The 22,220-nt window shown below is 41.5% G+C and overlaps 1 protein-coding gene across 3 annotated transcripts in view; it reads left to right on the forward strand.

Moving 5' to 3' along the window:
- The window catches only part of RNF150 (ring finger protein 150), a 155,241-nt gene that overhangs the window by 111,965 nt on the left and 21,056 nt on the right, over positions 1-22,220 (forward strand). For all 3 annotated transcript variants that reach the window (XM_087736612.1, XM_087736613.1, XM_009468753.2), the window contains 2 exons: positions 3,780-3,876; positions 10,283-10,493. In XM_087736612.1, the coding sequence (XP_087592738.1) occupies positions 3,780-3,876; positions 10,283-10,493 (308 nt within the window). The remainder of the gene's footprint in view (positions 1-3,779; positions 3,877-10,282; positions 10,494-22,220) is intronic.

Consider the following 22,220-nt stretch of genomic DNA (forward strand, 5'->3'; position numbering starts at 1 on the left):
AACACATCCTGCAGTCTCCTGGGATGAAGGCTCTGCAAATTCCCCTGATAATTTATTGCAGTGCTTCACTACCCTGACTGTGGTGAAGCTTTTCCTATTGTGTAACCTGGATCTCACTTGCTGCAGTTTAAACACATCATTGTGTCTTTTATCCCTGGGAGAGGTGCAGAACAGTTGTTTCCTTTCTCCTTATGGACGTCTTTGTTTTGTATGAGGATTCTTACAACATCTCCTCTCCTCTCGCCTTCCTCTCTCTCAACTAATCAATTACAGTTCTTTGGAGAAACTTTTCAACCCATCCAAATCAACATAGTTTTGCAATGCATGTGGTTGCACACAACAGAAGAAAACCATATTTTTTTGTAGCTCTGACTTTGATTGTCAAAGCCATGTCCTGAGCCTGTGCTTGAAACATCTCTTCTACTGTGCCCCTGTATGGGTCATCACTTCTAAACTCATCCATGATGCCCCTACCCTCTCTTTCCTTTTAAAACGTGCAACAGTCAGAACTGCAGAGGGAGAGGGATTTTTGTTGCAGTTTATCTTTTTACATCTTTGTCTTACCATGTGACAGTGAAACATTGCAGTTGCTCTCTCATCTTACTTTGTGCTGACCCTTATTTTGCCTGAATTTGGGTGATAAACTTATCAGGACATCAAACAATTCACAAGCCATAAGCATGTATATAGTGCTGTAGCTAATAACAAATAGAATAAACTTTGAAATCCAAATCTGCAAAGCCTGCCACCTCACTTCTCTGCACAAATGTTTACGTGTTCAAAAATAGATATTATGAGCACTCTAATTATATAATGTGGTACGAAAATTTAAAAATGCAAATCTTTATCTGATTTTCAGTAACATTCCATTTCTCTGTAGATTTCTGTCAAATAATCAAGTTCCTTCTGTTGTGCATATTAAATCTGAAATTAATAGAGCCATAATACACTGTGCTAATTTAATGTTGAGAAGTGCAAAGTGATGTGATCTGTCATGTATTTAAATTATTCGGCATTGGTGAGATTTCTTTTACAATATTGTTTTTTGAAGCCAACTTCAAGAACACTAAACTTCAGTTTTTAAAGTCTTTAAGGCATTAAAGTTCCAAGCTTTTGGTGATTAACAAACATTATGAAATGCTGTAACATCAACCACAGCTTGACTGAGGCTTGCAAAGCTTGAACTTGAAAACAAAAGGAGACTTTCTAGTCCATGGTAAAACGGCTTGATAGAAGTTACGTGTTTTTTATCCAAAACAGATTTTGGAAATCTGGTTTTTTTTCAAGAGAATAATAAATATGTCAGATTTTGTAAATGTACTGATTGTTTTGGCACAAATGTGCTTCAGATGTTTGCAGTTAAACATACTTGTTTATGAATTTGAGTATGTAATCAAAGAAAACCAATCACTATCAAGAATTTCACAGTTATTTCAAATAGCTGAAAAGCAAGACATTGACTTTCAGTACCCTCCGTGAGTCAACACACCCAAGGAATTCTGTTGGTTAGACTTCTAAATGTAAAATTACACATGCCTGAGGACTGTGTCTTTATGCTTTCACCTATTCAGAATGCTTGCCTGATGATGTGCTGAATATGTCCCTCCTGAGATAAAAGGAGGGAAGAGTTACACAGGACAGAGACCAAAATTTGGCATATTGTGCTTTTACCCAGTAAAGCAAGTCTTGTTTGGAAGGAGGGTTGTGGACTTTAGTAGCCTCTAGTAAAGTAGTGGTTTAAACTTCAGGTATCATGATACTTCATTTGTGTTAATCATGTTGACATACGGGATCAGATGAGGTTTGACCAAGTTTGGTATTGCAGCCAACTGATATAATTAGATTAGGTCAAACTTCCAAGAACAGATTTGCCCTTTCCCATAGTTGTGTGAAGTCAGGCCAAGTACAGAAATGTGATAATTTGCCATGTGGCTTTGTTCACAAAGGACCCGTTTCTTATAGAAGTAGTGAGAAAAAAAAAACGCAGTGAAAAGAATAAGATTCTGAGATTTCACACAGTTTTGGCTTTGAATTTCTAGTGTTATTTAGGACCGAAGCCAGCTAGTAAGCCAGCCAGCTAGTATGTGGGCCGATATCGTGTTAGTAAGAGCCAGGGTTGCAAATCGATATTGGTGAAAGTGCACCTAAATATCTTTCATCAAGTCGAAAGGCCGTGTGTCTCTTGTGTGAGAAAGGCCGTGACACAATACAGCAGCCAACCCATTCAGCTGGATACGTACCACTTAAATATTTAAAATTATTTGGGTGCATTAAGTGATTCTAGCTTTCTCAGAGGTTGCATTTCCTCGTGGAGGCTGGTATGTGCCCTGCGCCAGACGGAGCCTTGGGCAGCTGTGAGCTGTGCCCGCCTGCGGTTACCTGGCTGTGCTGTACGAGCGATGCGCACGGGGCAGTGACGGCACAGGGAAGGACAGGCTGGGTGCTGCTCAAATGTGAAAGTTCAAGCAGACTGAAACGTGACTGTCAGGCTCTGCCAGCTAAAACATGGGACACCTGTTGCAAGCTTGAGAAGGGAAATTTAGAGCTGATCTATATGGTGTTTCAAAACAAGCAAATTAGTCTTAGTTTGCACCTTTTGGAGCAAGACTGTATGTGTATCGAGCCTCATATTTCAGAATAAAATGCCCTTTTTCAATTTTACTTAAGTTATGAAGTTATATTAGACAGTTGGACTAAGATCCCTTCCAACTGAACTACTCTATTCAATTAATTGATTAAAAAAGATTTTTAGGAAGGCAAGTCAATTTTCAGTTTCCTATGTGCCATTGTAATTTCTGAGGCTACGTGCATGGTAGGAAACTTTCCTTCTTCTCTTCAGAATGAGTGGGGCTGAACAAACTTCATTGCCTTGGGCTGAGCCCCGACGCCTCTACTTGGCCTACTCAATAGTGTTTCTTAAATCCCGAGCCACATTCCTGTGTTTTATAACGTTCGTTCTCTATAACCACAAAGTAGCAGAATATGCTCGCAAGAGAAAATACAATCTGACAGTCAGGTACACGCACTAAATATCTCTATATTCAATCTCAGTTTGTGTCAGGTGACGCTAGACAAGAAGCTTTCAGTTCCTCCACCTGGATAATGTCTAAGAAAAGCGGCCCCCAGCAGCCACAGGGCCCAGGTAGTTGCTTGGTGGTCACCTCAGACCGAGCACAGGATTAGCAACAGCCCTTTCAGGGTTGGAATTGTTGAGGAGCTCACTCTGATGGGCAGCTTCTAAAGAGCAGGAAAGTCAGGCAGAATGTTTAGAAAGCATCATCCCATTTTTTGCATTTAAATGAAAAGTAGCTTTTTTTTTTAATTCACTTTATTTCCTTATGCCTGCATCCTAAAAAATACCAGACCCCGATGGCTTCACATTTAAATTATGTGTAATCAGGTTTGTCTGTAGAACCATCAAGAAATACTAATGTGATTTTTACCTTTATCAGCAAGCAGGTTTTATTACTGACAGACATTAACATTTAAAGAATGTGGGGTTTGCTGATGTATTTTGTGTATTTTTCCTAATTCTCTAATTATGTACATGTCTTCTTTTCCAAACTCAGTTGAGCAACACTGTGCACATGTGCTTGAGATGCTGCAGAAATAATTTTAGTCTTGTGTGCATAGGATGTAGTTTTGCAGTCCTTGCAGAGGTCACAGACACCACCATTTGGAATACTCTCACTTTACTGAATTCAGAACAAGCATCTGGTATTAAGTGGTAAATTGTGGTGTGGTGGCTTTGAATTAAAATATCCTGGTTTTCATTGCAGGCATCTTTTCCACAAGTCCTGTGTAGACCCCTGGCTGCTAGACCATCGTACCTGCCCGATGTGTAAAATGAATATTCTAAAAGCTCTAGGGATCCCGGTAAGCACGTCGCAGAGCAGCCGGTCGGGGCAGAAGGGAAACGCCAGCTACTTGGGTATATCGCTAGCCCTTTGCCTGTCTGTTCCCATCTTACTCTTCTTGCCATGTTATTGATTTATTAATTGATTTATTAAGGGGAGTACAAGCTGAAATGTCTGACTCTACCTCTCTTCTGCACCCCACTGTTAGTAGCAAGGAAGAGTGTGTGTATGGGTGTTGGTTGGGCGTTGAGATTTGTGTGTCTGTGGTTGCCTGCTTTGTGGAGCAGAGGGTTGTTTGCTGGTGTTTTGGTGGATTTATAGATTCTTTCACATAGCTTTTGTTTGTGTTTTAAATGAGGACTGGATTTATTTTTTTTAATCATGCTCTCAGTTCAAATCTCAAAGCAGAAGGTCTGCAAATAAAATTTTCCCTGCTATCCTAGTCGAGGACAACTAATTGCTCATTCTGGGGAGCCAAATCTTTTTTCTGTCAGATTTCTCTTAAAGTTTATCTGTAGCAAGCTCTGTACTCCTAATTCCAATTAGGGAGCATTTCTCCCAGTAACTAAGCGTGTGGCGGACCGCATGACATACAAGAAATTGTTAAGCTCTTTGTTATTTGGAACATTCAGATGTGGCTAGAAGCTGCCAAAGCAATTGATCTTTTTAGGTTGCATGTTTACATTCAGATAGTGCACGTCTTGTCTGCCATACAGTTTCCTAACCGCAGCTATCACAGAGATCAGGGGCTTCACCACGAAGAAGTGAGTCACTTTGTCACACTGTGCGAGCCTTGCCTCATGATAGTGAAGTTCAATACTGAAACACTACCGGTTGATGCGTTAACAGGTGCTGTAAATACCCTCCCCAGTTACAGATGGTGACATGCCAGCTCACGTATGAAAGAGCTATATAAAGTGAAATAGCTCATGTGAACATACTAGGGGAGCTGATGCAGCCATTCCTCAAGAGATCCTTTTCATGGAGCCTAGGAAGCCAAGCAGGTTGCTGCAGAACGGGTTCCGCAGCAAGTGAAGAAGTATGTTTTTACTGAAGTAGGCGGATATGTTAATCAACCTAATACAATCCAAACTAAAAACACGCAATGGGAAAAAATGAAGTAGAGCACTGTAGTTAGGGTAACATGTCATTACAGTTCGGCTACTTTTTCTGCTCAGCATGTATATTATCTTTAGAATATTAAAAGATGATACAACTGTTAAATCAGTATTTAAGATGTCAGGAAAGGCTGGAATGAAGGCTGGCTCTTCCATTCAGCATCTCTGCACCTAGGCTTAAATACAGAAATTTTTCCCCAGGTTCCATGTCTCAGTTCACAGGCCTGCCGGTGAGCAGTTACCCAGGATTTTGACACCTCTTCTCCATACCCAGTATATTGTTCCATGGCTTGCTTCTGCACCATGGAGGACCATACGATTTCTGCTCTCACACTGGTCCATTCACATCTCTGCCCAAGCATTTCATTAACATACTCTTCATCCAGCTTCATAATCAGGGGATATAGACAAATCAGACCTCCACTTTTTGGAGGCCTGCGGTGTGATGTTAAGGTCTTTCCAGAAAGTTTAGTAGCATTAGTATTTACATCCAGAATACTGCTCTCACTGACTTCACTGACAGCTGCTGAAGGCTAAACGTGTCCGCAGGCTGTCTGAGGCTGGGTACCTCAAGGGGAAGGGAAAACATGCCCAGAGGCATGGTTTTGGTAAAGGTTTTGGTTTACATGACTGGCTTTTCCTACATATGAACAGCTCTGTAGTGGCAGGTATAGAACCTAATTGCCAGGAATAATTAAAAGCGCCATTCAGTTTCCTCAGCCATTGTTTCTCTTCTCACAGCTCTCTGTCTCATTCTCTCTGTACCACGTAGCAGAAGGGGGATCCATCCTGCTCCCCTCACAGAGAGCTTTCCGCATGGAGCTTCTGTGGAAATAATTGTACTGGGCATGCAATAAAGATACTGCTGTAACCAACATAAACAACTGGGTCAAATTAAGATGTCAGAATCAGCCTTAGCGCTGGTCTGTCTTAACACTAAAAATCAAGCACTTGGATGTTAATGTTCCACTAGCAAAGTTTGTTTAAAGGATTTTAGTGTATGAATTTCTGTAAAAAATTCCCTAGGTTGTTCTAAGACAACAAACTGAAAATAACCAGCACCATCATTTGGAGGAAGCATACTGGCTCCCGCCCGCATAGCTCATCGGTTAGGTTCATGAAGGGAGAGCTGCATGCTAGAGCCTTTCCCCTCGAGCTGACTTACAGTAGGAGCTGTTGTCCATGGGAACGGGGAGCAGACGGTAGCCTTCGTGACAGGGGTTTCCTCTGCTGACAGCAAAGGAAGCGGGAGTCCAAGAGCATCTGGTACCTTGGGGGTTAAAAATTCCTATAACGCTATCAGTTGCTCCTCTTCCTCGGCTTTCTCTGCCTTCTCTTTCTAAAATATGCCTCAACTCCTGCTTCTCCCTCTCCAACCTCGTGCCCTTTCCTGCTTCTCCTCTGCATAACCCCTCCTGCCCAGGCTTTATCCTTCTGAGCTCCTGCCCTGGTGTCGCTGCTCGTGCTCCCTGCTCAGCTCGCAGGACCTGTTCTCCACCCACACAGAAATTGTATGTCCTCACCCTTCTCGCTGCCTGGCACCAGCTGAGGGCAGCCTGGGGTGGGCTTCGGTCCTGTGGGGTGCTTTCTGGTGTCACCGTCAGCTTGCAGGCACCATGCAAAGCCCTCTTCTCTTTGCAGAGTGTAGTAGTTGGTCCTGAATAAGCCACCAGTCTCTACCAGGACACATGAACTGATATTTTCAGAGACTCGTAACTTAGCCAGATGTCAGTAGGCTGTTGTGGGAAAGGACATTTCCCTGGAAGAAGCTGTAAAGCTCTAGGGCTTCTCAGTGAGAGATGGCAAACATTTCTGTAGAGTGGGTAAAGCAAAATGCCATTCCCTAACCACATTCTTGAGTCTTGCTGAGCCATCTTAGCAGAAATTTCCACACACAGAAGAGCAGCCTTAGGCAGGCAGCAGTCTCTGATGGGAGACTTGAGCGCAAATTTGCCAAAGTCCTTTTGCAGGCTTTTACAATGGGAGGGATGAGGAACTCGTACCATAGGCAGGGCTAATATGATTTTTTTTTTCCTGCCAGCTGCATGTTTGTCCTGTGGTTGTTATTAAAGAGCTGGCTTATGTGACTGTGGATATATTGCGCTTCATTTAGCAGGAAGACTCACGATTTTCCAGGAAATGATTGGTTAAAACCCAAATATCTAAATGCTTCAATTCAGTTCACATCTAAACTCTCCATTTACTTTGTAACAGAGACTTCAAATATTATCTGCCCTAAAACCAGGTTCCCCAGGCTGCCGTGAGGCACCAAAATGACTGCACTCATTTTCACGGTAGCTGAGCACCCTAGCATCTCTGCTTTTTACCATGGCTCTCTGCAGTTCCAGAGGATTAACTGTCTTATCTATCAGCAAACAGTTGGCATTACGTTTTCTATTGTCTCTTTGCTGTGAATCCAGCTCGGACTATACCTATTTTGGCTGTAATATTTGAAGTGAATTATCAGTGCAAGTGTCTTGCACTTTCAAAGAGCTACATTGCTGTTGGGATGATCATATCACACAAAATAGTTTCCCTCTGCTTCTCCCCCTTTTCTGCAAATATCTGCTGGATATGCAGACAGCTGCATTTTTGGCAGCAGATTGGATGACTTGAAGCTATTCACTAAGAGCCTTCGCCAAGCCCTCAGAAGTCAATACAAAGCCTTCCCTTGACTTTAGTGGAATTGTGCCCTCAAAGCACTTACATGCAGGGAATGAGTGAAAGCAATATGATTAAACTTAGAAAATGTATCTGGGCCACTCTGACAGCAAAAGCCATAATGTATTTTTTTTTCGAACAGTATTTCATATCATTAGTTTTATAGTATGCTGCTTAGTTTGGGGTATTTTTTCCAACAAAAATGATTCAGGAGTAAAGGGATTCATTATATCGAGCAATGCTGTTTTGCATCTTTAATGTTTGGTTTGGCTTTCAATTATAATCCCCCATTTTTAAAGGTTTAAAAGTTAGTGATAAAACCCCATTCTAGGAATAACTGGAATCAGAGCAAAGGACAGACAACTGATCCCCTGAAAAAAATTTGAAATACTTTTTCCTAGAGTAGAAAAGAAAAAACAGGCTTTTTTCTTTAAGATACACTGCCATCAAAGCCAAATTTAAGTTAAAAATGAAATTCTGAAAGCATTTGTTACAACAGCTAAGGGTGAGGGAAAGAGTGATAGATCTAAGGAATAATTTTGGATCCGGGTCCTGCAAATAAATGATTGGTATTTCACTTAGAAAAGTACAGGTTCAATGAGTTTCATTAAAACCTGGTATAGCTGAAGGTGCCTTTATCCCAGTTCTGAGGAGCTCTCGCTGCTTGTGGATTAGACTGGAGCCAGACAGCGACAATTCTAATTTTTATCCCAAACTTCAGTTTGTGGCTACAAGTCACCTGAGAATTGTTTAAAATGCCTGCCTTTGTCATTAGGAACATTTGTGAAAAAATATTTGTGAGGTAGCAACAATCAGACAGGGAACGTATGGGAAAATAAAAAACATGCTAAGTTCCTGGTTCTGCAAAAAATGTAAGCATATGGTAACCTTCTATGCCTGAGTTCAAAGGGATTACTCTTGTGCTTAAAGCTAAGCTTCTCTTTAAGTCTTTGCTGTATCATATTTTGCTTAGTTTCTAGGTGCCTGCTGTTGGAGATAGGTAGTGAGATTTTCAAAAATGCCTTAGCAAGCGAGACAGCTAAGCATACCAAAATCAGATCCACAGAGCAGAGTACCTCCCCTCTGACTTCAGCCATCCAGACGCTGGATTTCCAGTCTAGCAGCTTAAGCCCCATCTCTGCTTAGTGCTGAGCAGTGGGAAGGCAGAGGGGGCAATTCATACCGCTTACCTGAGGGTGGGATGAATCACACAGCAAAATTGTCTCAAACCACTGAAGTTAGAGGAAACCTAAGTGACTGATCCAGATTAGCTGTCTGACTCCTGGACAATAAAGATAAATGGGAACAACTTAACTTTACGTTTCCTAACTTAACAAGGTATCTGCATAATTGCAGCTCAACCTTGCTATGTCCCTCTGTCATTTTGGAAGCTTCGCACCCTGACACACAGCATCCTCATTTCAGAATTAGCCTTGGTTTTGTTACAATATGTTAAAACTTCAAAACCTGGTTCTTGAAATAGTTATGCAAACAATTTTTCTTCATGCCTTGAGGAGAACTAGACCTGGTTCTATGGGCAAATGGTGCAATAATCTGTTTCCTCTTAGAGGAAAAACAGCTTTTTTACTCATATGTTTGTCACCAATGTTTATGGGGAGCTCCATAGAAATCACTGCTGTATGAATGGGAGCATCAGGCTTATAACAAGCCCAGAGAAATCAGGGCTAGAAACTAGTCTGACTGTTTTAAGTGCCCAGCTTGGACATAGTGTCACTGGACAAACGACCCTCATTGCCCCCCAGTGCCCACTTGAAGTCTCAGTGCCCTTTGTGAAGAGGCGCTCAATGTGCAAGAGAGGTGGGCACCACACCCCCCCTCATTGCTTCCCTATAAGGCCAATGGAAAGGCAGACACCTGACTTGAAGAGCTTGGCTCATTCTGGAGGTGTTGGTGCGTTCACTATGTAACTGCAAGAGAGAAGTGTCTAAATTCCCCAGGAATTTAGACAGGAACTGGGTTTCATCCTTGGTCTCTCTGAATCACAAAGCAAGAAAGACTATGGATTGAATAATACTCTTCAAAGTCTCATTATTGCTTGTTTGTTTCTTTTCTCATAATTTTATTTTGTAGGAAATATAGGATTAGTAAAGGAAAAGATCTTTTGATGTTAAAAAACTTGTCTTATAAACAGCTTTAGCTTCTATTTTTGCACCCCACACATAGATGCGCCCACAGGCAGTTCCCTTGAATTCCTATTCCTGAAAGCTCTGATATCAGCTCTATAAAAATGTGTATTTAGGGAAAAGATAATCATTCCCCTTCAGCTACCGTCTCTGTTTACATTTGTAATCTGACTCAGCAGTCTGCCTGTGTTGAACAGATCATATCAATAAGTGAGTTACTTTTTCAATGTACACTCTCCCAAAACCTTTAAAAAATGTAAATAAGAATAGTTAGAGATTGTAGGTGACAGTTTAATACTGAATATTTGCAATGCATACTTCAGGTCTCTTTTCCAACAAATTATATTAAGAGGTTTTAAGTACACGAAAACAAATAAACTGTGCGTGTTTATTCATCATATATTGCCATTTTCAGTACTGAAAGAAAGTGAAAAACCTGAAAGTGAAATGAAATCTTTTTATCAGGTGAAAGCTCAAATTTCTTTTTTTTTCTTCCCATTAGCCAAATGCAGACTGCATGGATGATATACCTCCAGACTTGGAAGCCTCCATAGGAGGACCGCCAACCAACCAGATAACGGGAGCCAGCGATATAACAGTGAACGAGAGCTCTGTAACCCTGGATCCTCCGGTGCGGACTGTGGGAGTACTACAAGTCATCCAAGACGTAGACTCCTTTCCCCAGGTTGGGGAGGGTAACTTCACAACAAGCAGTAAGTTCCTCTTTCTGGCAGAATTTGCACTGAAATAAATGTTTAGGAACCCGAATCACAAACTGATCTCTAGTGTGGGAAAAAATGGCCTTTGAGGGCTTTTTCACTGGAGCAATGGCCTTACTTTAAGCCTACCAGAAATCTACAGGGTAAGTAAACTTAAATATCATGTCGTTCTGCTGTACTGCAAACACTTCCAGCCTGTGTGCAAATCAGTGTGTTGAATAGCAAACTCTAATTGGAGTCCCCTGCATGGACAGAACAAGCTATTTCAGTCAACACAAAGCAATATAAACTTAGGTCATCTGCAGCTATTGCTTATAGTAAGTGATCCCATTCACCATGACAACCCGCCAGGTATCACCTGGCTTCTTTGTGAAGCAGATTGGTGCATGTCCTTTGGCCTGCCATTCCTCACTGGCCTACATGTAACCTTGTGGAAGTTACTCTTACCTGCATATCATAAAATAAATAGTGAACACAGCAATCACTTTTACTGCCTTTGGTCAAGAAAAAAAAAAAGAATGTTGAATTCTGATTTTGCCTTTCCTTTGTCTTCTTACATCAACTTAAGTTCGTGTGGTTATTTATTCATACTCGAACTTCTCATTCCGGAAGGACTGATGGTCAGAGTTCCTGTACTTGAAAACCTGACCGTAGTGAAATAACGCTGCAGATTTGTATAAAAAAAAAAAAAGGAGAATTTTGGATGTTTTCAGTGTGTTTAGTTTTCACTTGTTTAAGGGGCACCATTTGAACCAGTAACTCTCAAAATGTCTGCATGTCTCACTGTTCCTAAAAATGATGTTCTTTGTTGAAAATCTACCTCTGACAGTTTAAAAAGAATGTTGTCAGCTGTTTTGAGTGAGGATTGTACTAGTCTGAAGTTCTCATTTTTAGGTAAAATAGCAGATCAGTAGAAAATACATATCTGTGTGATACCAGTTGGTGTATTAGTATTGACAAGACTATTGTAGAAAATCATCAGATGTACTTGAAGGGAGGTAGAAGAATGTGATAAAATATAGGTTTGTGTATGGAGTCAGCGTAGGTCCTGGAAAAAACTATACATTTTCAACCATTTCTAGGTACTAGTATGTGCCTGGGCATGAAAAAAAAGGCAAGGAAAAATATGGTGTGTAAAAGGTAGGAGAAAGATGAGGGGACTAGGCTGAAATGATTTTACATTAGTCTTCTTACTCTGTGGAGAGACTTTTGATAATCACATTTTCCCTCATATTGCAGCCAGTGTCATGGCAGTGAAAATAACTTCTGGAAACACTGGACTTGCGACCTTAGTCACAAGTGACCCAGAAGTGGATTTTTAAGTTCTCCCTTTGTGGATTAGGTACTGGTTTCAGGTTTGGTCCTTTTATGGTCTAAGTCCTGGATCCAGCGAGGGGTGAGCAGCAAGGTTATAGGCCCAGCTGTCATCCGTGGCCAGCCTGTCAGCTGGTGGCATACAACTTTCTCAAGCCTCCTTGAGTGCTGGCAAGAGCTGTTCAAAACAAGATGTTATTTTATTCTAGGGGCAGTCCGTGCTTTTTCTCCCAGGATCTTGGCACACCGACGAGCAGTTCTGCTTTGTCATCAGGGGTGACAATGGTGTTGAGGCAGCCAGGGAGCACAAGAGCTCAGTAACTCTCCAGCCATTCTTCCCCTCCAGTTTTGTTTCCAGAGTCTGCAGAAGGATCAGTGTCAGTCCAAACACATTTGTTCTTCATTTTCCAAGTTGCCAACTAAGTAACTGGATGAAAAAACTTGCTCTGAGCCAGCAGAGCCTGCAGGGCCTGCAGACATGCTTTATTTTGCCTTGGTGCCCTCTGTTTTTCCCCTTACCTTTAATAACATTGGGCAATAGACACCAACACTGGGCAATCCTAAGGGCTGACAGCAGAGCCCATGGACAAGGAACTCACACCAAGACCAGTGGTCTGTCCAGGCACATGGGTAATGTGCAAACCATGGAGCTTCAAGAGATGTCCATCACCTGAAGAGGCTGGCCATGTGGTCAGGGTTTTTTCCCTGATTATTTGAGACAGAGAGGGAGAAGAGAGCAGGGAGGGGAAACTGGCAGATGGCCTAAGCTCTGTGAAGGTTGTGAGCCTCACGCCATTACAGGGGTGGCTGGGGACCCACTGCTAAAAACAGACTTTCCAGTTGTTTTGTGAGGAAAGAAGAGTCCTGAGAAAAGCTCAAAGGACCGTGGGAGCTTCCAAACCCTGGTGGGTGCCTGCCTACGCTGTGGCTGTCACACACAGTTACTCAGGGAACTCTGGTTTAATGCTTGGTTAGCCGTTGTCACTCACCCATCATTGATATGTAGACACGAATTTTCATCTGAATTGCTCATCTCAAAGTGGAGTACAATACTTGAATATTAGTCTGTGGCAGGTGTGCAAGTTTACATGCTGTCATCACCACATCCAAAGTGGTGCAATTTGCAGTAGTTTACCGAAACAGAGCCGTTTAGTCCCTTTTTGCAGCAGAGCTGCAGCAAAGAAGAGGTCTTCGGTTGGGAGTTAGGGGCTGAGTTCCAGCTGTGATGGGAATTTGTCCCTCCAGCTGCCTCATGTGAATTGGGGTCTTCAGGCACTCTGAAAGGTAGAACTTAGCATCTTAGGCAACCTGAACTTTTAAGCCAGTGAAAGGGGAACATCCAGGACCACTGTATAGTTGTGGTATGAAACCAGATGCTAACTAGATCAGAGGGCAACTGTAGGCTAAATAACTGGGTCATAGCTGTCATATAGATGGGGCTTTATAGGTATTGTGTCTGTTTATTGGATTCAGGCATTGTATTTCTCATTTGCAGAATCCTCATAGTTACACAACTGCAGAGCTTTCTGAGCATGCCCTTTCCGTGAACTAGCCTGCCTGGGAATTTGTCAGTGATGACGCTGATTGCTCCTAGGAATCTTTGCTGAAGTTGCTAGGTTCTGACCTCTTTATATAGCATTAGTGACGGGAGTATACTCCAAGGCTGAATCTGTGCTAGAAGTTTTTCTTCCTCTTGTTATTGAATCTGTGCAGACTGCCTCCAGTGCAGTCTTGACATGGCACCCTGTACCCAGCACCACGGGTCCTTGCATCCCTCCTTATTCCTGGCAAAGTTTGGTAGTCCAGGAGGTAAAGGAATTGCTGCCTTCTTTCCACCCACTTCTGCAATACTTTTTGCTTAATTGTTGTTGCATCCTTTTTGTTTGTTGATTAATCATTCTGGTATTGTTGTCTTGTTTGGGGTTTAATTTCCCTTTCTGTGTTTCCAGTGAGTATTCAGAGCCAGAAGAGCTCCCACAGTGTGTCTGGAGGGAGGATATTTCCAGAGTACTGTTCACATCGGGTGAAATTCTGTCTCCATTGAAATCTGGTGGCAGAGCTCCCACCTACTTCAGTGGGGCCAGATTTTAATTTCTGGAACTCAGCCAGTGCTTTTCTTTTTATTTCTCTGTGTGTGTTCAGCAGACATTTCCTCATCTCTCCCTCCCTTTTTCTCCCCATGCTCCTGAATAGATAATGTCTTCCATGGGACTCTGGGCAATATAGTGTACTATGAGCATCTGGATGGGACTTCATTTGGGGGCCCATCCCTAGGGTTCCTTGCTAAACCAAACATCTCCTGTGTAGTATCACTGAGCACTTAAAAATGGACCAGCAGTTTCTCTCAGCTGTCTTCTACCAAGATCCAAGCCTTCATCAAGTCCCTTGGGCGTATCTACAGCCCCAAGTCTGTTCAGTATTTAGTCTTTGTGACTGTTTGCTCTCTGTGGTGGGATTTTGTGCAGGATCCTGGGATAGTATCTTGTAATGTGATATTTCTGTAATCAGTTGCTGAAAATGGATGGATGGAAAAATTGAAAAACTGGAATTGGAAAAAAAAAACGGGGGCAGGGGGGAATTGTGTGAAATACATAAGAGTTCATCTCAGCTGAGTTTCCTGCTTTGACCCTATTACTTTTCAGCTCTCCAGAGGGTATGAAAGAAGATAAGCTAAGGATCTTTTTCCATAATAATGCATCATACCAATCTGTGTTGCCTAATTTTTAGTAGTGAGTAATGCAAAATGCTAACATTTTTGGAAATTGCAGCGCAGGTGGAATTTCCTGCTCTACAGATGATGTGAGTGTGAGCTGGACTTGGACTTGGCTAAGATCTGAACGTGAAGAAGCTCTGAGCTACACCAGCTTTGGAGGAGAGGAAGGTGGATTTGGGATTTGAGGACAACATTGCAATATTCTTTGGGTCAGGCTCAGCTGGGATTGAATGATATGGTTAAAAAAAGTAGTTCGCTGGGAAAGTAGCATCTAGATATTTTAAAGGTTGTATGGTGACACTTGCAGGGGAAAAAGTAGTTATTAATTTTTTTCATCTTTTATAGCATCCATGGTCATTCATCTCCCTCAACCCGTGCTGCACTTGCTAATTTCTGCAGTAGATAATATGCACTGCCTGAATCTTTGGTCTCTGTTGGTAAATACCTCTAGTTTTTCAATTTAGACAAGCTTTTATATTCTTTTCAGCAGGATGTCTCATCACACTGCATAAGGCTTCAGAAATCCCACCAGCACTGTCTCTGTAGTTGGAGGAAGAGCCATAAATAATTCTACTGCAAACATGGGCAGGAGTTTTAGTACGAAAAACCACACACTCTCCCCCAAGGTGTCATATCACCTGCAAAGTCTACCAAGTTTGGCGGGCTGTACAGCAGTGGGGGCAGTCTAGAGAATGCTAGCAGTTCCTTTTCTGCCTCTCGTTTTGTTCTTTCCATAAAACCCTGCCAACGTATAGCTCATCGTGACTGTTAGGACACTTTCAAGTGTCTGATAGCTCTTCATTAAATCTATTAATATAACTTCTCAAGTAATTATTTTGATCTGTGTATGTTTAAAATGTCTTTGTGAAGAATAATCAGCCTTTGGAAGTGGATGAAAGTGCATGATAACAATCTGATCCAGTGTTGTCTTGCAACCACTTGACTGTTCCTCCTTGCTATTAATGGGGTTTTTTTAGGTAGAATGTAAAGGGGGAGGAAAAGGTGGAAGAACTCCCTAGACAGTAGTTAATACAGAAAGTTATTAACACTTGCATTAGCACCTAACACTGTCCTGGAGACAGAATACTGATGGGACCTAGTTAAAGATTGAGCAGATTGGGTCCCATGTGCCTGGAGTATGACATAAGTCCTAGTGGCTCTATTAAAAGCCTGTGTGGGGGTTGCACTAAATAGTTATCATGAACTGAAAATTCCAGTGAGCTGAGGTCCTAGATTCGTTTTGAGACTCACACCAGTGCCAACATAGCACTGGTGGTTTGAAAGGCCAGCAGTGGTTTGAAAGAATCCCCAAGTGAAACCTAACCGGCACTAAAAATGGGCTCTGGATTATTACATACACCTACAAGACTCCTGCCAGGCTCTGTGAATGGACAGTGAAGTTTTCCTGTTATAAAACTGCTCTTCCTTTCCATATGTTAAGATGCGAAATAAGATGAAGTGTCTCTGCACAGCAAATTGCAAAAAGGGATGTACAAAAATGCTGTGAAACAAGGAGCAAATGTAAAGTCTATTTTTTTTTTTGTTTTCTGTTTCACGTCTGCTATGTACACTGACGTTGTGTACAGAACAAGGATGAAACCATCGGTTCCTGAATCTCCCTTCTTCCCTGCAGAGACACTGAGCTGTCTGTGGCCCAGTCAGGGGGCATGGTAGGTACACGTGGTAGTCTAGCCTAACCTAGGGTGCCAAAAGGCTGCAGATCTTAAGAAACTTGCTTAATAATTGACTCTAGGGAGAGATTTAGAAGAAAAGGTTCTCCCTCAGTGGTGGAAGCTCCATTTAGAAGTCTGTCTCTACATATAAATGCTGTCGCAGTTACCAGCTTGCCTCTCTGTCCCGGATTACTTGTTCCTGCCTCCGTGTTGCAGCTACCTTGTGAGCCCAATCCAGAAGCTAACCAATTTCTTCCTGTTGTGGTTTTTTTTTTTTTTCATTTGGATCAGTTCCCTGATCCAGAAGTAGTTATGCCAGTACAACAGGAGGAAAGAAATGTGGAGCGCAAGAGAAGAGAGGGACAGATAAGCCAGCTTTCACAACACTGTTGCCAAAAGCAAGCACGCTACCTCAAGCACAACTAGACTCTACACAGCTGTCTGTTTTGCCCAGAAATCAGGATAAACAAATAGGCAAAGTAAGCATGAAGTTTCAAATCTCATTTGAATGCTCATGTCTGAGTATACAGGCATTTTATTAATGGTCAGTGAATATGAGAGACATAAGGGATTTATCCTCTATGATAATGAAACTCGGTGAGGAAAAGTGCCATTGTAAAAACTGATGGCACACAAGCGTGTCCTTAGATTCATCATTCCTCATTACTCTGAATGTGCATTGCATGTGTGCAGGGAAAAAGGGGATCTGAGGACTGGGATCAGTGATAACATAGCTTATATCTGTCTTTATACTTCACTGTCTTAAGCAGATAGCTAGATAAAACATTGAACAAGAAAGCTTTTAAAGCAAAAGGGACAAATAATGTAGAGTAAAATATAAATTGAACTGCAGAGAGATGAGATGACTTAATACTAGCTGGTCTCTTTGATTTATACTTGAGAATGAAAGCCTTGTCTTGCAAGAGATGTTCAGCATCTTGCATACAATCTGCTTGATTATTTAGGACTCATTCTCACATCTCTAATGTCTGTGGAGTTTTTATTCTCATCAGTTTTTACACAAAAGCCTCCACTGAAATTGTCAGGAAGTGCTGTTTAAGATACAATGTGCTGCTGTGATTCTGAATCTTTTTCTGACCAATTCAGGAACAAAGACAAACGGGAGATACAAGGAACCAGCTTGGATCAGCACCTGAATGTAAGAATTAAGACTGAGTAACAGCCCTCTAGCTGGGCAGGCAGAGGAAAGGCAGGATTCCAGGGTCAGCCCTGCTGGTTGCTGCCATTATTTCAGACAGATAAGCAATGCAAAAGTAATGCTTGCCTGGACTGCGCAGACCCCAGAGACCTCTACCAGGGTCAGGCTCTGCTGTACCAGTCATTATATACACAGATAGTAACAGATGGACTCACTTCTGAAAAATTCACAGGGAAGAGCAGGTTATAGCAAGCAAACAAATCTAATAAATTTAGTGGGAAAAGAAAGACAGTGAAAAGGCAGCTGTGCCTATGGGAGAGTTAAAACACGAGGCGGAGACAGAGGAGGTACTCGTAGAAAGTAGCACCATTTCTACAGCAGTCACCCTTCATTCTGCTTGCATATATTTTGTTCTGGTTCCATTGATTCATAACGGAGTGTACGTTTGCCTTAGTGCTCCTGTAGTGTCGTGACCACTTTGAAGGTAACTCAAATGAAAGAAGTACGCTAGGCAAAAGCTCTACTGATGTACTGTTTCCAATCATTGGTATATAAGGTTTTTTTTTTCCTTATTCAATCTAGGCTTTGAGTCTGTAAACGTACAAGAGAATCACTTGCACATGGAAGCCGTCTGGTTCCTCAGAAGCATTTAAAGGATCCCATGCATGCTTACACCTGCACTTCTTGTGTTATAACCAGCAGTTTTGATTTCTCACAAAGCATGACAGAGTTGCATTTAGAGGCAGATTAAGTGGAAGAGGTTTGTGCCCGTGTGATGTTTTTTGTTTGATAGATGTTTGTCTTTCAGGAGGTGTTTGGCCTGCAAGATGCATCCAAAACTGCTCTGCTTTAAATTTTCTCCAGATCCTTCTAGGGACAGCAGCTCAGATTTCCACATACAGTGTCTAGTACTTATGATTTCAGCCTGGGCAAAAAGATTTGGTAGTAGTATTTGCTCATAAAATACCAGTCATGTCCCAGCGTGGTTTTGAAACAACTCCTTCTTTTGTTACTTGCCTCCAACTCCAGCAGAAATTAGGATGGTTCAGGGATCCCTTAGGGTTACCACAGTAACCAGGTCACTTCATCTAGAAGTGAGAGTTCTCACTAAATCTTTAGTAATTGGACTTGTATCTTTATTGTGCTGGATGTGGGCCAGTTTAAGTGAAGATAGTGCCTGAAACTGATGCTTTGAAACCGATAGGCCAGATGGAGAAAATGGCTTATGAGTGTTTATAAAAAACATGAATGATCAGAAGAAAAGTAGGTACCAAGCCCAGCATCCAAGAGGAAATATCCAACTACTGGCATGAGTGTTAGGGGAGGATTTTCTCCTGCCTCAGAGCCTGTGGGGTATGGGAGAGATGTAAGCCCTCACATTTTGGGATGCTGGAAATAGGACCCACATGGTTGTATTCTAGCCCAACTAGATGCCACCTTTGCCACTCCAGTGACAAGGCTGATACCCTGAGGAATATACTCAGGCTGTACTCAGCACAGTAGCATCAGAGTTCCATTAATTAATATCTGGGCTTCCAAAGCGCCCAGGAGATACATGATGGAATATCCACCCAACTTGGCCTTTTATTGTGACTGTCTTTTGCAAGTGCCAATACCTTTGATTGTCCTTTTCCTTTTAACTCATGTTAACATATCTGAGGCACTCAGCATAGAACATATGCTCTGTTGTGGCAATAATTAATCCCTATGTTAATTCACGTATTAACGTGCAAAACGACTTAGCTGGAGATCTCCGTGGTGAATTTCTGCTCTATTTGCCACTGTCTAGGTAGCATAGTGCTGTAAGACAATGGAAAACCATACTCCTACAGGAAAAATGCATGGAAAATGTATAGAACGAAAATACCACTGGTGAAGTCAGGATATGAAAAGCATTTAGCTAAAATAGCTTTATTAAATCGTAGTATTTTCGGGGCAGGGGGGGAGGGGGCTGTCACACAAAGGAGGTTTAAAATCTGCCAGTTCCTTGTGCCGGTAGTTAAATAATGCAATGTTTTCAGCTGCTAACGTTTCTTTGGGAGACAGCCACCAAATGTGGTACAGATGACAAACCTTGCTTCAGATTTTGCCCCCATGTGCATGGGATATTGAATTCAACTGAGATGTTGCTAAACTTTATTACTTCTCTAGAATTGCTTTTTGAAAAGGCAGTGGCACCAGCAAATTGTCTTTCTGTGCATGAAAAGCTATCAGTCTGTAAGACCAAAATAGTCTCAGAGTAGGAGATTTTAGAAAAATGACCCTCTGCCAACCTGCTCTGGGAGGTGTAACGTGCTCCTAGCTGCTGAGTAACCTGCAGCCTAAAGATACACTTCAAAGGAAACGGTTTTGAAGAAAAGCTGTGATAGAAATATTATGTTTTCAGTTGTTCACCCTCAAAAGTGTCTTGTTAAACTACTGTAATGGCTGCATATTCCACAGGGTGGAAACAATTACGTTTGTTTGCAGTAATTCATTCCTTCTGTTTCTCTCTTTTTTAAATTAATCCTTCAGGTTTTGCCTGATTATGACTGAAAGATGCAAGTCCATTTCCCTTGTAAAAACTGGAAATTTATATTCATCTAAAAGTCCTCTTTCCAGACTAGATAAATAGCGTAACAATATTTTAATTTTTAATTTTTTCTGAAAGCCCCTGAGGTCTAAATATTCTTCTCGAACTGCCTGGAAACCTTCTGGAAACTACGACTTTTCAATGAGAAGAGTTGAAATTGAAGAACTTGAATGGAAAAGAAAAGGCAGAACGAGTTAAAACCAAACTTAATGTCACAAAATTTTGACTCTAACTTTACAGTAGTGTTCCCAAGGGAAATAATAATGAACCAGTGCAAAGGCATTTACATTTTTTGAAGTTATACGGTTGGTTTTCAGAGAGCTTTTGTTATTTTTACTTTTCCAGGTACGTATTGCATAGGGTAATAGCTCTTTCTTCTGCCTCTCTGAAGAGTGTGAATGCTCAGAACGTAAAAGAAGGTGGGACAGGAGTATATATTCACTGAAAAGATTGAAACAGACAAAATGTTTTAATGCAGAGAAACAGTATTTTAAAATTACTCTGTTCCAATTTGAGTTTCACTTTTGGAGTGTTAGGGAGGTCTTGATGGTAGTGGTGGTGTCCAAGTGACCTAATGAACATATATTCTAGTAAAATTCCAGCTACAATTTGTTGAAACTTAAATTGACCTTTCCCCTCCGCTGGTCCGAGAAGAAACTCTGAAAATTGATGTCTTGGTCTTGGCCTTTCTCATGTTCTCATGAGGATTTCATCAAGAGTCCCTGATAAAAGCAGTGGCTTGGAGGGGATTTTCTGATGCCAGAAGTTGTTCGTTTGAAACTAGATTGTGACTGCAAGGTTGTTTGAAAAGAAATGCTGAATGGTCCTAGATTTGTATAGCCTAAGACTAGTTTCTATTGATGCCCCTACTGGGTTTCCTACCAGCCCACCCCAGGCCTTCAAGGGCACTTGGCCAGTGAGAAATTAGCCTGGGTGCTAGGAGTGAGGTGCCCTTCAGGCACATTTAGTGGCCCTTAGGTGAGATTGAGTTCCCTCTTTAGTGTTAGCCTTGCTGCTTATTGTCCTGGTTGCCTCTCTCTGGGTTTTAATTGTCACATCTAGCATTTTGTAAGCCAGAAAGTGGAGCTCACTTTTTTTGTGATGTCACTTGTGTGAACCATGAGCAAGGAAAGCAAAAGGAGCTAGTTGATTAAGGAGGGAACACACTTGTACTCTTGCTTTATGCTGGTGAGACAAAACCGCTGGTTTCACATCGCAGGTCAAGGAGTCAGGTCAAGTAAAACTGTGCTATGTTCTTTTTCATAAAGGCCCTTTTTGGGAGGAAAGGGAGACAGGCAGGAAGGAGACAGGGGACCGGAGGGAGACTCACATTCAATTAATTCAAAATCTTTAACTCAGAAAGCTTGTTATTTTGGTTTCAGTTTTTGTAAAGGCTGATTTTTTTTTTTTTTTTTTCTTCTTTACATAAGGCATTTTTATAAATGTATTTTCAGGTAAGAGTCAAATGTAGCAGGCCTGGCCTGGCAGATCAAAGATTTATTTTTTAGTGGGAAAAACTAAAAATGTTGAGCTATTGCAGCATTGTCAAAGAAGCGTTCCAATCAAAAAGAGATTGACATCAATCGGTTTCAAATTTCTTAAATGAACATAACAGGAGATAAACTGTTGACCTTTTTCTTTATGAATACTTTTCTCGATTGTTGTTCTGTACTCCTGTGTTTCTCTGTGAATGTGCATTAATATACACAGCCTAGCTTGTTAGAATTTTATCTGGTGCACTAGCCCTGCTGCAAGAAACGATAACATTTTGGACATTTCTGTTCCAAATAGACAGTGGTTCCGTATACATCCTAGTCGTATTTTAATCCTCCTTTCATGTGCTTGTAATGAGTTTTAAATGTGCTTATTTTTCTTTCCTATAGAACGCTTTTGGTTATATCAAAAATATTGCTAAATCCTTTAAGCAAACTGTGAAAGCAACCTAAAGGAGATCCAAAGGACATTTAAGAGGTTTTACTTTTCCAAAAAGAAAAGGTTTTGATACAGTCTCTGTTGGGGGGCAGGGTGGTGTCTCATTTCTAAACTAATGAAAAGAGCCACATTTCTCATAAAAACAACTATGCAGAGACAGATTAAATCAGGTTTTCTGCTTAAGTTTGCAGGAAGTCCTAGGAAATGTTCCTGCTGGAAACTATGGGCTGTTTCTGGCTGCATAGATCTACTTTACTCTTTCCGCTAGTACTCACGGTTATACAAGATTTCTAGATTATACCAGCACTGACAATGTCATATCCCACCTGCCAATCCATAAATGTCAGCAGCAGGTTGA

The sequence above is a fragment of the Nipponia nippon genome, unplaced genomic scaffold (genome assembly GCF_047370975.1).
Source record: "Nipponia nippon isolate SJK-2023a ecotype South Korea unplaced genomic scaffold, ASM4737097v1 scaffold_6, whole genome shotgun sequence".
NCBI lineage: Eukaryota > Metazoa > Chordata > Aves > Pelecaniformes > Threskiornithidae > Nipponia > Nipponia nippon.